Raw genomic sequence first — 14,958 nt, 5'->3', positions numbered from 1 at the left:
ATCTTGGAGAGAAACTAAAAACTAAGTAGATTTCCCAAGACTCTAGAGGTGACAGAAAGCTCTCTGTGGATCAATTAGAATGATTAAATTAATTGAGAAGACAAACAGTGACTTTTTTGAAAATGTACCTAATAGATGTTTCATTTATATTAAGCTCTATTATTTCTTATTATACAAGTTACATTGCTTTTCTTATCTGAGTATCAACTAATGTACTGAAGGATTTATACAGATCTCTATGTTTGAGAGCAGTAACTTATTTATACCTTAGATTTCTATAGATATCTATAGTAACTTGGACAAATTAGATGAGAGACAAGTATTATCATAAATTTCTACAAGAAAACTAGACCTGAGAGGCATGGCTGGCAAGACAGAAGATACTGGTGGATAACCATACTGTTTGTCTCTAAATCCAGCTGATTTTTTCTGTGTTATCATGCTGTCATATATCTTATGATTTAGTAATATGTAGATATTGAATGAAAAGTTACTTCCTAAAAGTAATAGGATTTCTTTTTTTAATTAAATATTTTTTTATGTTTTTATTTTATTGGAGTCAGAACACAACATGAAATCCACCCTCTTAACAAAATTTGAAGTATTGTTCACTGTAGGCATAATGTTGTATAGCAGATCTCAAGATCTCATTTATCTTGCATAACTAAAATGTTACGCCCATTGACTAGCAACTCCCCATTTCCCTTCCCCCCCCACCCCATAGCAACCACCATTCTACTGTCTGCTTTTACGAGTATTTACTACTTTAAATACTTCATCTAAGTGGAATCATGCAGTATTTGGTTTTCTGTGACTGGCCTATTTCACTTAGCATGTCTGCAAGTTTCATCCATGTTGTTGCATATTGCAGAATTTCCACCTTTTTTCAGGTTGCATAATATTACAAGTAAAATAATTTCTAAATCAAATAAGTTTAAACTGCACGACGCATTCTAATTATTCATGGTAGCTCCTGAATCACAGATCTCCCAGCTCGTGTTGGACATAGACACTCAATTCATCTCTATCCAAGGAAGCAGATGTCTTGCAAACTAGCATGGCAACATGTGCCATATCTATTCAATCAAAGATATACTAATAATTTCAGAGGGAAAAGAAAAATACTACCATAGTGCATGTATATATTGACACGCAGATATACATATCTCCAACGTGAAATAAACTGTGACTTGGAATCAGTTAAATATTGTTTCTTTACATTTCAGTCATTTCCTGTTTTTTATTATTTCTAGAGTATTGCTCTTTTAAATAAGAAGAGACAGATACTTCCCAATATTAGAAGAGTTTTGTTTCACACCTAGAACAATAAAGGAAAAAGCACTGGGACTGACATCCCTGGAGATAGCAAATGCAGGCAGAAGGTTGACTATAGGTAGGGTGAGAATAGGAGATGATGGCCATAGGCTGTGTATGGGAATTGGAAGGAAGCAGGATTTTGGAAAGTTTTAAACTTAGAGCAAATCATACTGTCTGTGACAGACAGAAGTACTCAGATTGTTATAACAAGAGTAAAACTGTCAAAGTGATGCAAAAAAGGGGGAAACATTTTTTTAATTAAAAATCTAGCTGAGTTTGAAGAAGAAAGCAAAAATTTTTCATCTGTCTACACTGTCAGCCCTCTGTGCATGTGAAAATATATTTATTATTTTCTAAAGTAATTTAATGAGTTCCAGATTGTACAGGATGTCATAATGGAAACAGGATTAAACAAGATAACAAGGAGTTTTTCTTCTCTAAATGAGTTTTACCTAGACACCCCGTGTCGTACTTTTGATCTTAACTGTGTTTCATTTACCACATTGAAGGAGGTTACATAAAGGGTAAAATAATAGAAACTTAATCAGGAAACAATTTCGTATTGCTCCATTTTATTACGTACTCTTGCCATATTCTTTAGCCTAATTCTTGAAAATAATAAAAGATGTGTCATTTTAAAATAAGGACAATTGAAACCACATTGCATTATAATTGTGCGTCTTTCTTCTGAACCATCCCAAACATTTCACACCAGTTGATCTTCAGATCAAACTTGTGGGTTATTTAAGGGTTGTTGGTGGGGAGTATAAACTTCCTGAACTCTACCTTCTGTAAAGTACTAGATAAATATTACTGGCTGGTAAATTTAATTTTACAGATGAAAAACAAACACAAAAAGGCAAAATTAAGTTCTCAGAAATGGACTCTTATTTCCAAAAACCCAATCGAATAACTTTTCTGCTGGAGAATTGTGGCAGAAATTCACTGGCACCATTAGTCAGGGCATAGAGTTTTACAATGAAAATAATACCTTGGAGAGTATTATCATGGCATATAAATGTATAGTTATACTGCACACATGACTGATTTTGTTAATGTAATGCTATTTTCTGGTAGACAAATCTCTGTATATGCTTTATATAACCCATACTGAAATAATTAGTCTATTTAGTAGACACTTGAATTCTGAAACCTTGTCATTTCTGTCATCTTCAATCAAATTGGAAAAGACTTCCAACTTGGCAACAAATTCATCTCCTGAATTTCTGAATAAATACTTTGGAAAGTTGAGTTTACTTCTCTAACATTTTCTCATTTCATTTCCTCATCACCGGCCAGATAATCACCATGGCCACAGCTTTGAAGAAAGAATCATCTATGGAGTAGAAAATAGTAGCACGTTCCTGGAATGCAGTCCAAAATCACAGCGAGCTCTGGTCTATTGGCAATTCCAGAGGCGAAATGAAGAGCGAAAAGAAGAGGTATAGGAAAGAAACTGCCTGGATTAATTCTATATGACATATGCTGTTAAGTGACCCCAGCATGGTTGACTTGAGAGGGGAAAAAAAAGTAGTGAATATTTATTCTTTTCTTAACATACCAATACTCATTCATTAAACAAGTATTCATTGAAGGCTGATTTTATGACAGGCTTTGTGATAGGAGTTAGAGAAACAAAGGTGAACTGGTAAGAGTTTTGTCTCATTAGCTGTTTGGGGATATATTTTAGAGACTTCTTTTTTCTTCCTGGAGTTATCTACAAAACAATTATGTTATCTACATTCATATACAAGAAAAAAATCTAATCCTTCTACTAATTTTAACTTTTGTTCTTAATTCTCTCCAAACATGTTTTCCTTTCTCCATTAACTTCCTCCTCAAATGGGAAGGGGCAGTTAAGGGAAAGGAGTAGTAGATTTTGGATAAAGGATCTGAGGTCCAGTTATGAACTCTGATGTGAACTGTGCATGTAGTTTCACACAAATCTTCCTCCTCTGTGGATCCATTTATTCCTCTGTAAAATTTTAAAAAATACATACATAGAAAATCTCAGTGAGTACTCTGAGCCTTTAAAACTTTTTAAAAAGTGTTAAATAGGGTAACCATAGTATGTAGGTGATTTGTGAATGTACAATGTGCAGACAATTTTACAAACATAATCTGAATGTAGAAGTAAAAGTCCTTCTGTTATCTCTTTTGACAGTTGAAGCAGTCTTCAAACATGTAATCACATCATATAAATGTTAAGGTTGATTTTATATATTACCAGCTGTGGCTTTCAGAGGTCTCTTTTGTAAACTGTATGCAAAATAAAAGTGAGGTTAGACATATTAAATAGCCTATCTTCGTGTCACATCTAAGACTTAGGAAATTGAATAAATAAGCATGCAATCCCATGTTTTTTCTGGTTGCTCAACTGCTGAACTTATTCTGTTTTTCAAACCTTATTATAAATTTATTCTAATGCTGCATTGTTTTCTAGTATCATGTTCCTATATTTCCAATTCCAACATTCAATGTTAACTTTCTCCTATATTTATATAGCTTATTTCAAATTTATAAAGTATATCTTTGTCCTTTCATCCCATTATCTTGGTTACTTTAAATTATTATGAGAAATTCTATTAAGACAATAGACAGCAATGTTTTGCAGTGCTTCTTAAAAACAATTGGAAGAAATGTATAACTCTTTTCCCTGATAGGAAAATGCAGTCGTTTCTCTTAAACTAGAAATTTTATTAACTGTGAAAATGTGTCTCAGTACACAGTCTAAATTTCTGCTGAGACAGAGTTTTGGAGCCTGTATTTCTTGTAAGTATGTATGATTTTACTACATCTTGTCTTTTGCTAGATCAGAGTGGATGATCATATCATTAGGACCGAACAAGGCCTTCTATTGCGTAGTCTGCAGCGGAAGGATTCAGGCAATTACCTCTGTCATGCCGTGGAACACGGATTCATGCAAACCCTTCTTAAAGTGACCCTGGAAGTCATCGACACGGAGCACTTGGAAGAACTTCTTCATAAAGATGATGATGGAGATGGCTCTAAGACCAAAGAAATTTCCAACAGCATGACACCTAGCCAGAAGGTCTGGTACAGAGACTTCATGCAACTCATCAACCACCCCAACCTGAACACAATGGATGAGTTCTGCGAACAAGTTTGGAAAAGGGACCGAAAACAGCGTCGGCAAAGGCCAGGACATACCCAAGGGAACAGTAACAAATGGAAGCACTTACAGGAAAATAAGAAAGGTAGAAACAGGAGGACCCACGAATTTGAGAGGGCACCCAGGAGTGTCTGAGCTGCGTTACCTCTAGAAACCTCAAACAAGTAGAAACTTGCCTAGACAATAACTGGAAAAAATGCAATATACATGAACTTTTTTCATGGCATTATGTGGATGTTTACAATGGTGGGAAGTGCACCTGAGTTCCACCAATTATAAATTAAGTCCATGAGTAACTTTACTAACAGATTTTCTTCCTAATACCAACACTTAATAGAGGTCAGGTGAATGCAGATGTTCACACTAGTGACTTAATGTTTCCTATGAGATTTCACTATACAGGTTTTGCTTTCTTCTTTGCCTGAGAAATAAAAATGTCATTTGCCATGTTGCCATCTAAAGAAGAAAAACTGCATCAGCAAAGCCATTTTATTGAACTAGAAGTTTTAAACTGCATGGATTTACTAAGCTGATGAATATTCCAAAACACTGTTGGATTCAAGGATATTTTTTGTCTACCAGCACTCGTGTTTATATGTACCGGAGGAGTAAAATGATACTGAATTAAACGGTCTGTGGAAATACGAAAAACATAAACCAACCATCATCCAGAAGAAAAATGGAATACACTGATCTACTACTGATGTCTTCTTCCAGCTTTGATCTAAAGATGTATTTTATTAAAACTATAATTTAAATGTACCATGACAAATATGCAGAAAAAATTAGCTCTTTTCTAAGCTAGAGTAGGTTTTTGTCTTACAATTATTGTGCTATGTAGTTTTTTGTTTTTAAAAACTCCAATTGTGTGCTGCTTTTTTTAAAACGTTTTCAGTTTTGCAAGAGGAATAACCAATATTGTCCTAGAAACATATATACATCATTAACAACTAATTCCTAAAATCTGGATATAAATTATGCTTTATTTCTCTGAGGAATTAAAAAAAACCACTTCCCCTTCTTCAAATATTATCTAAATTAATTAGAACCTGCATAATGTTCTTAGAAAAACAGAGCATTTAACCTGAAAAAAAAAGAGAAGAAAGAAATAGATTTGTAAATGCATTTTCTTGTACCTAATGGATCAACAAAGAGAAAAGGAACTGCATATTTCGTGCAAATAGTAAGCATTGGTTTAATGTTAATAGAAAATGTCTTAATTCTGCGCTTGAATTCCTGCCTGATATTTGAGACATAAAAACTCTCATGACTCCATTTGGAATTGTATCTGTCACTTAATTTTTTTGAGAAGAGGGAGATCAGTAATATTCAGAACAACCTCCTAAAAGCAAATTTCCCAACTCTGTTTACATTTTTATCAGCTGCCTCTTATCTCACCTTGTTTAAGACAATTATCTGTCTAAAGAACACATGACTCTTTTCAGGTCAATGGGAGTGACTTATACAAACTATTTTCCAGGACACGGCTCACACTTAAAACATGTAAAGCTCTTTGTCTCCTGCAACAACTTATAAAATAAGATAAAAGATTATTAATTAAGGGCTTGCCTGCTTCACTGTCCTAAGATGATTCTTTGAGAATCATTGACTTCAAGATGTATAAGACCTTCAGCATTGCATTGCAGTTTTGCACTGCACTCATCTTTCCAAGAATCCCTCTCTGGGTCCTTCGTCACACACAAAAATGCAAAGGAAACATCTTATTGCTAATTAATGAAAGCAGCACTGAAATTCTAACGCTAGCTGTCTTGGGATTCTAATTAACTCAGCATTAATTTCTCACCTCAGACTAGAGTGAATTTTTTTTTGAATTCTCTATCAGTTGAAATATTCACAGATGGAAGCTCATGTTTCAGTTTTAATGATTACTTTGAATAAATGATTTTTTGACATTTGTTTCAATGGGAGCCTAAAAATATTCTACATTCAATTTTAGGCTCCAATGATTAATACAATGTTACTTTTAGAAGTACATCCTCAAATGGTAGCTAAATTTTAAATTATTTGAAGGACAGACTCCTGTAGAGGAAAAAAAAAAAATGAGATATAAATCAAAAAACCAAGAGTGCTCCAAAAATAGGTCATTTAAAAATTTCTCATAGAGTATCTTAACTGTACTAAAATTCGGTGTTGCATTTTATTCTAAATTTGCAGCTGAAACAAATTTATTTGCAATAACAGAAGTATCTTATTATTAGTCCTCAAAAATAAAAGATTTGAAGGGGTAGAGATTGTATAACTTCAGGGATGCCTTCCAATATCTGAATGCATTTTGTTTAGCATTATGAAATACCCATAGAAAGAATGTGTAGATTTCAACTAACAAACAAAAACAAATCCACTGACATGTCTTTATAAATCAGGTCTAAGTTTTCGAAGAAAATTATAGATATAACATGCAGGTAAATAAGTCTTATTACAGTCATAATCTGCCAATGGGTATTGAGGTGGGCAGTTTGCACAAAAAGTAATTAATGTCCCATTTAATTCAGTTTCAATAGACTTTGGCTTATGCATGTATCATCAGAGTTGAAACTTTGTTAAGAGACTTATGTGACCTTGAACAGATTATTACAGCAATCTTAAAATAGGAAAAAGGTACAGCACAGCAGAGAAATTATGGCCCAGTTGAAATCAAATGCAAAATGTAAATGTACACTTACTGCTACATTTTATGTATTATTTAGTGATTTTCAGTGGTATGTGTTTAATATTTTTGCTACCTACACATTAGGCAACAGAGATGTACATAATTTTGAAAAGAAGAGGAAGGACAGTGTAAAATGCAACTTTTTGTAGGTACTCCATTTCAGTGTGTTCAACATCATCCTAAAATGCAAGATTTTCCCACATAGGTAACAAGGTGGCTTATGTGCTATTTAAGGGCAGAAGCTGTGTGCCCATTCAATCAGCATGTTTTTTTGCCAGGTAGTAAATACGTTCCATATCTGTATTTATCATTGCATTTCAGATGGGAACTAGAAAACTGGAGAAAAATGTAATGAAACTGCTGCTGTAAATTATTCCTTTTAGCATGTATTCAGTTGCTAAATACACATTTCTTCAAAATATTTGAATTCAGATGTCTTTACTATTCCATGTAGCATATAGTGTCAAGGAACATAAGTTTAGAAAAGGTTGAGAACCAAAGTCAGGTTGCTAGCAGATTTCTTCATTGTAGTCATCTGTAAACTGGGCTCTATACTTATGGAGATGATGTGAATTTAATGCCCTTTAAACTAAATACTGTTATTTTATGCCATACTTAAAAAGCAAATATGGGGATGAAATTCTATAGTGTGTCATTATCATAATCAGTTTGGTTTCATTCTGGATCTGCAAAGACGCCTGATAATTGTTATTGAAGTTGCCTATCCTGAAGGTCATAAACAAGCATTTTATTAATATGGAGTGATTAGTATAACATTTTGAAATCTTTGTTTTATGAATTCATTTTTTAAACACAATCTGCGTTCACTTTAATGGTAATCTATCAGGTTTCATGGCTTCAAAGACACACTTAACAAATAGGATTCAACATCAATGTTATAATGTGTTAGAGATAAATTGGCCTAATGCCAAAGATATCCATGCTTTTTAATTTTGTTTGTAATAATTATTTAAAGTCAATATTAATGTTTGCAAAATACATGTTTCCATAAAGAAGAAAACATTTTTCAAAAAGTCTGCAAAATCCTATTAGTTTGATTTGTAACAATTTTTATAGTAATTAATTAGAGAAACATACTTTTTAAAGTTAATATACTAAGAGGACCTATACATGAAAGAGAGAAAGAAGCCACAGAAATGGTGCCTCATATAGTATGTCCATTTTCACAGTCAACCTGATCAAAGAAGACAGCTTGGTTTTCATTTCAAACATGCAAGCACACACAGGCAGAGGCAGAGGTACCAAATCAAACTAAACTAAAAAAAAAAAAAAAAAAAAAAAAGGATTTTGAATTTAAAGGATTTGGGCTTTTATTTTATTTTTTAACATCTTTTTTGGAGTATAATTGCTTTACAGTGGTGTGTTACTTTCTGCTTTATAACAAAGTGAATCAGTTATACGTATACATATATCGCCATGTCTCCTCCCACTTGCATCTCCCTCCCACCCTCCCTATCCCACGCCTCTAGGTGGTCACAAAGCACTGAGCTGATCTCCCTGTGCTATGTGGCTGCTTTCCACTAGCTATCTATTTTACATTTGGTAGTGTATATATGTCCATGCCACTCTCTCACTTCGTCCCAGCTTACCCTTCCCCCTCCCTATGTCCTCAAGTCCATTTTCTACGGCTGCATCTTTATTCTTGTCCTGCCCCTAGGTTCTTCAGAACCTTTTTTTTTTTTTTTAGATTCCATATATATGTGTTAGCATACGTTATTTGTTTTTCTCTTTCTGACTTACTTCACTCTGTATGACAGACTCTAGGTCCATCCACCTCACCACAAATAACTCAATTTCTTTTCTTTTTATGGCTGAGTAATATTCCATTGTATGTATGTGCCACATCTTCTTTATCCATTATCTGTCGATGGGCACTTAGGTTGCTTCCATGTCCTGGCTATTGTAAATAGAGCTGCAGTGAACATTGTGGTACATGCCTCTTTTTGAATTATGATTTTCTCAGGGTATATGCCCAGTAGTGGGATTGCTGGGTCATATGGTAGTTCTATTTTTAGTTTTTTAAGGAACCTCCATACTCTTCTCCATAGTAGCTGTATCAACTTACATTCCCCCCAGTAGTGCAAGAGGGTTCCCTTTTCTCCACACCCTCTCCAGCATTTATTGTTTCTAGATTTTTTGATAATGGCCATTCTGACTGGTGTGAGGTGATACCTCATTGTAGTTTTGATTTGCATTTCTCTAATTATTAGTGATGTTGAGCATCCTTTCATGTGTTTGTTGTCAATCTGTATATCTGCTTTGGAGAAATGTCTATTTGGGTCTTCTGCCCATTTTTGGATTGGGTTGTTTGGTTTCCTGGTATGTATGAGCTACATGAGCTGTTTGGTTTCCTGATATGTATGAGCTAAATTTTGGAGATTAATCCTTTGTTGGTTGCTTCGTTTGCAAATATTTTCTCCCATTCTGAGGGTTGTCTTTTCGTCTTGTTTACGGTTTTCTTTGCTGTGCAAAAGCTTTGAAGTTTCATTAGGTCCCATTTGTTTATTTTTATTTCCATTTCTCTAAGAGGTGGGTCAAAAAGGATCTTGCTGTGGTTTATGTCATAGAGTGTTCTGCCTGTGTTTTCATCTAAGAGTTTGATAGTTTCTCGCCTTACATTTAGGTCTTTAATCCATTTTGAGCTTATTTTTGTGTATGGTGATAGGGAGTGATCTAATCTCATACTTGTACATGTACCTGTCCAGTTTTCCCAGCACCACTTATTGAAGAGGCTGTCCTTCCTCCACTGTACATTCCTGCCTCCTTTATCAAAGATAAGGTGACCATATGTGCATGTGTTTATCTCTGGGCTTTCTATCCTGTTCCATTGATCTATATTTCTGTTTTTGTGCCAGTACCATACTGTCTTGATTACTGTAGCTTTGTAGTATAGTCTGAAGTCAGGGAGCCTGATTCCTCCAGCTCCATTTTTCTTTCTCAAGATTGCCTTGGCTATTTGGGGTCTTCTGTGTCTCCATACAAATTTTAAGATTTTTTGTTCTACTTCCATAAAAAATGCCATTGGTAGTTTGATAGGGATTGGATTGAATCAGTAGATTGCTTTTGGTAGAATAGTCATTTTCACAGTGTTCATTCTTCCAATACAAGAACATGGTATATCTCTCCATCTATTTGTATCATCTTTAATTTCTAAAGAAATTAATCAGTGTCTTATAGTTTTCTGCATACAGGTCTTTTGTGTCCTTAGGTAAGTTTATTCCTAGGTATTTTATTCTTTTTGTTGCAGTGGTAAATGGGAGTGTTTCCTTAATTTCTCTTTCAGATTTTTCAATATTAGTGTATAAGAATGCAAGAGATCTGTGCATTAATTTTGTATCCTGCTACCAGATTCATTGATTAGCTCTAGTAGTTGTCTTTTAACTTAGGGTTCTCTATGTATAGGATCATGTCTTCTGCAAACAGTGACAGCTTTACTTCTTCTTTTCCAGTTTTTATTTCTTTTTCTTCTCTGATCACTCTGGCTAGGACCTCCAAAACTATGTTGAATAATAGTGGTGAGAGTGGACATCCTTGTCTTTTACGTGATCTTAGAGGTCATGATTTCATTTTTCACCATTGAGAATGATGTTTGCTATGGGTTTGTTGTATATGGCCTTTATTATGTTGAGGTAAGTTCTCTCTATGCTCACTTTCTGGAGAGTTTTTATCATAAATGGGTGTTGAATTTTGTCAAAAGCTTTTTCTGCATCTATTGAGATGATCATACGGTTTTTATCCTTCAATTTGTTAATATGGGGTATCACATTGATTGATTTGCATATATTTAAGAATCCTTGCATTCCTAGGATAACCCCTACTTGATTATGGTGTATGATCCTTTTAATGTGCTGTTGGATTCTGTTTGCTAGTATTTTGTTGAATATTTTCACGTCTATGTTCATCTGTGATATTGGTCTGTAGTTTTCCTTTTTTGTGAAATCTTTGTCTGGTTTTGGTATCAGGGTGATGGTGGCCTCGTAGAATGAGTTTGGGAGTGTTCCTCCCTTTGCTATATTTTGGAAGAGTTTGAGAATATAGGTGTTAGCTCTTCTCTAAATGTTTGATAGAATTCACCTGTAAAGCCATCTGGTCCTGGACTTCTGTTTGTTGGAAGATTTTTAATCACAGTCTCAATTTCAGTGCTTGTGATTGATCTGTTTATACTTTCTATTTCTTCCCGGTTCAGTCTCGGAAGTTGGGCTTTTCTTAGAATTTGTCGATTTCTTCCAGGTTGTCCATTTTATTGGCATAGAGTTGCTTGTAGTAATCTCTCATGATCCTCTGTATTTCTGCAGTGTCAGTAGTTACTTCTCCTTTTCATTTCTAATTCTATTGGTTTGAGTCTTCTCCCTTTTTTTCTTGATGAATCTGGCTATTGGTTTATCAATTTTGTTTATCTTCTCTAAGAACAAGCTTTTAGTTTTATTGATCTTTGCTATTGTTTCCTTCATTTTCATTTATTTCTGATCTGATCTTTATGATTTCTTTCCTGCTAACTTTGAGGTTTTTTTGTTCTTCTTTCTCTAAGTGCTTTAGCTGTAAGGTTAGGTTGTTTATTTGAGATGATTCTTGAGGTAGGATTGTATTGCTAAAACCTTCCCTCTTAGAACTGCTTTCGCTGCATCCCATAGGTTTTGGGTCGTCATGTTTTCATTGTCATTTGTTTCTAGGTATTTTTTTTATTTCCTCTTTGATTTCTTCAGTGAACTCTTGGTTATTTAGTAGTGTATTGTTTAGCCTCCATGTGTTTTTATTTTTTACAGATTTTTTTCCTGTAATTGATATCTAGTCTCATAGCATTGTGGTTGGAAAAGATACTTTATACGATTTCAGTTTTCTTAAATTTACCAAGGCTTGATTTGTGACCCAAGATATGATCTATCCTGGAGAATGTTCCATGAGCATTTGAGAAGAATGTGTATTCTGTTGTTTTTGGATGGAGTGTCCAATAAATATCAATTAAGTCCATCTTGTTTAATGTATCATTTAAAGCTTGTGTTTCCTTATTTATTTTCATTTTGGATGATCTGTCCATTGGTGAAAGTGTTGTGTTAAAGTCCCCTACTATGATTGTGTTTGTGTCAGTTTCCCCTTTTATGGCTGTTCACATTTGCCTGATGTATTGAGGTGCTCCTGTGTTGAGTGCATAAATATTTACAATGGTTATATCTTCTTTTTGGATTGATCCTTTGATCATTATGTAGTGTCCTTCTTTGTCTCTTGTAATAGTCTTTATTTTAAAGTCTATTTTGTCTGGTATGAGAATTGCTACTCCAGCTTTCTTTTGATTTCCATTTGCATGGAATATGCTTTTCCATCCCCTCACTTTTAGTTTGTATGTGTCCCTAGGTCTGAAGTGGGTCTTTTGTAGACAGCATATATACGTTCTTATTTTTGTATCCATTCAACCAGTCTGTGTCTTTTGGTTGGAGCATTTAATCCATTTACACTTAAGGTAGTTATCAATATGTATGTTCCTATTACCATTTTCTTAATTGTTTTTATTTGTTATTGTAGGTCTTTTCCTTCTCTTGTGTTTCCTGCCTAAAGAAGTTCCTTTAGCATTTGTTGTAGAGCTGGTTTGGTGGTGCTGAATTCTCTTAGGTTTTGCTTCTCTGTAAAGGTTTTAATTTCTCCATGGAATCTCAAAGAGATCCTTGCTGGGTAGAGTTATCTTGTTATGTAGGTTTTTCCCTTTCATCACTTTAAATATGTCCTGCCACTCCCTTCTGGCTTGCAGAGTTTCTGCTGACAGATCAGCTGTTAATCTCGTGGGGATTCCCTTGTATGTTATTTGTTGCTTTTCCCTTGCTGCTTTTAATACTTTTTCTTTGTATTTAATTTTTCATAGTTTGATTAATATGTCTTGGCATGTTTCTCCTTGGATTTATTCTGCATGGGACTTCTTGCGCTTCCTGGACTTGATTGACTATTTCCTTTCCCATATTGGGAAGTTTTCAACTATAATCTCTTCAGATATTTTCTCAGTCCCTTTCTTTTAGTCTTCTTCTTCTGAGACTGCTATAATTCGAATGTTGGTCCATTTAATGTTGTCCCAGAGGTCTCTGAGATTGTCCTCAATTCTTTGCATTCTTTTTTTCTTTATTCTGCTGTGTGGTAGTTTTTTACACTGTTTTATCTTCCAGGTCACGTATCCAGTCTTCTGCCTCAGTTATTCTGCTATTGTTTCCTTCTAGAGAATTTTTAATTTCATTTATTGTGTTGTTCATCATTGTTTTTTTGCTCTTTAGTTCTTCTAGGTCCTTGCTAAACATTTCCTGTATTTTCTCCATTCTATTTCCAAGGTTTTGGATCATCTTTACTGTCATTACTCTGAATTCCTTTTCAGGTAGACTGCCTATTTTGTCTTCATTTGTTTGGTCTGCTGAGTTTTTACCTTGCTCCTTCATCTGCTGTGTGTTTCTCTGTCTTCTCATTTTGCTTCACTTACTGTGTTTGGGGTCTCCTTTTCGCAGGTTGCAGGTTCATAGTTCCTCTTGTTTTTGGTGTCTGCCCCCAGAGGGTAAGGTTGGTTCAGTGGGTTGTGTAGGCTTCCTGGTGGAGGGGAGTGGTGCCTGTTTTCTCATGGATGAGGCTGTATCTTGTCTTTCTAATGGGCAGGACCACATCTGGTTGTGTGTTTTGGAGTGTCTGTGAACTTATTATGATTTTAGGCAGCCTCTCTGCCAGTGGGTGGGGTTGTGTTCCTGTCTTGCTAGTTGTTTGGCATAGGGCGTCCCGCACTGTAACTTTCTGGTCGTTGAGTGGAGCTAGGTCTTAGCATTGAGATGGACATCTCTTTGAGAGCTTTCGCCATTTGATGTTACCTGGAGCTGGGAAGTCTCTGGTGGACCAATGTCTCCCACCTCAGAAGCACAGACCTGACACCCAGCTGGAGCACCAAGACCCAGCTGATAATAAAGAAGTACACAGGGAGAGATCAGGAAGGGTCCCGAGCAGGGGAACTTCTGACTCTGTGAAATTGGGATGCACCATGCTCCCAGCATGTGAACATGCTCACCAACTCCAAAGCTCTCCTACTTGGGCTTTTAGACGTTTTGTTCTTGAGAACCAGATTCCTACCCTTTCTATTAAATTCTACTGATAGGTCTTGTCTATCTGCTATGTGCTAGGCACTGGTAGGTGATGAGGATGCTTACATGAATGTGGCATAACCCTTGTCCTCAAGAGCTCCCAATAAAATAAAACAGATTGTAATTTGGCTTACCATCATCTTATCTGGCCAAGCTTTCTAGATCCTCCCATTCCTACATTGAACTAACCATCTTCTCTGCACTAAATCTGTGCCTTGTATATAATTTTTATTGCCACACTTATCACAAGAGTTTAACTTCTTTGTTTACAGCCCTGTCACCTTTTCTAGACTGTGAGCTCCTGAGGGCAGGGTTTGTATCTAATTTATCTCTGCCCTCAGTGCCTAGCATGATGACTGACACAGGGAAGGATCTTTTTATATTGTTGCAGGAAAGAATCAGGTTACACTGTGATGAGTGCCAAATGCAAACTCATAATAAAAGTGCTCTGGGGCTGGCCAGCTTTCCCAACACCATTTGCTGAAGAGACTGTCTTCTCCATTGTATATTCTTTCCTCCTTTTTTGAAGATTAATTGATCATAGGTTTGTGGATTTATTCCTGGGTGCTCTATTCTGTTCCATTGATCTGCATGTCTGTTTTTGTGCCAATACCATGCTGTTCTGATTACTGTAGCTTTGTAGTGCTGTCTGAAGTCTGAGAGGGTTATGCCTCCGGCTTTGTTTGTTTTCCTCAGGATTGCTTTTGCAATTCTGGGTCTTT

At 35.3% G+C, this 14,958-nt stretch overlaps 1 protein-coding gene across 1 annotated transcript in view; it reads left to right on the top strand.

The window, feature by feature from the left end:
* Positions 1-5,093, top strand: part of SEMA3A (semaphorin 3A) — a 231,811-nt gene extending 226,718 nt beyond the window's left edge. Inside the window, exons 16-17 of the mRNA XM_065883393.1 lie at positions 2,617-2,759; positions 4,130-5,093. Coding sequence (XP_065739465.1) covers positions 2,617-2,759; positions 4,130-4,585 — 599 coding nt within the window. The 3' untranslated portion in view covers positions 4,586-5,093. The remainder of the gene's footprint in view (positions 1-2,616; positions 2,760-4,129) is intronic.
* The last annotated feature ends 9,865 nt before the right edge of the window (positions 5,094-14,958 follow it).

This window comes from Phocoena phocoena, chromosome 9, assembly GCF_963924675.1.
Source record: "Phocoena phocoena chromosome 9, mPhoPho1.1, whole genome shotgun sequence".
Classification (NCBI taxonomy): domain Eukaryota; kingdom Metazoa; phylum Chordata; class Mammalia; order Artiodactyla; family Phocoenidae; genus Phocoena; species Phocoena phocoena.
The sequence above is the reverse complement of the archived record's forward strand: the minus strand, read 5'-3'. Positions and strand labels throughout refer to the sequence as shown.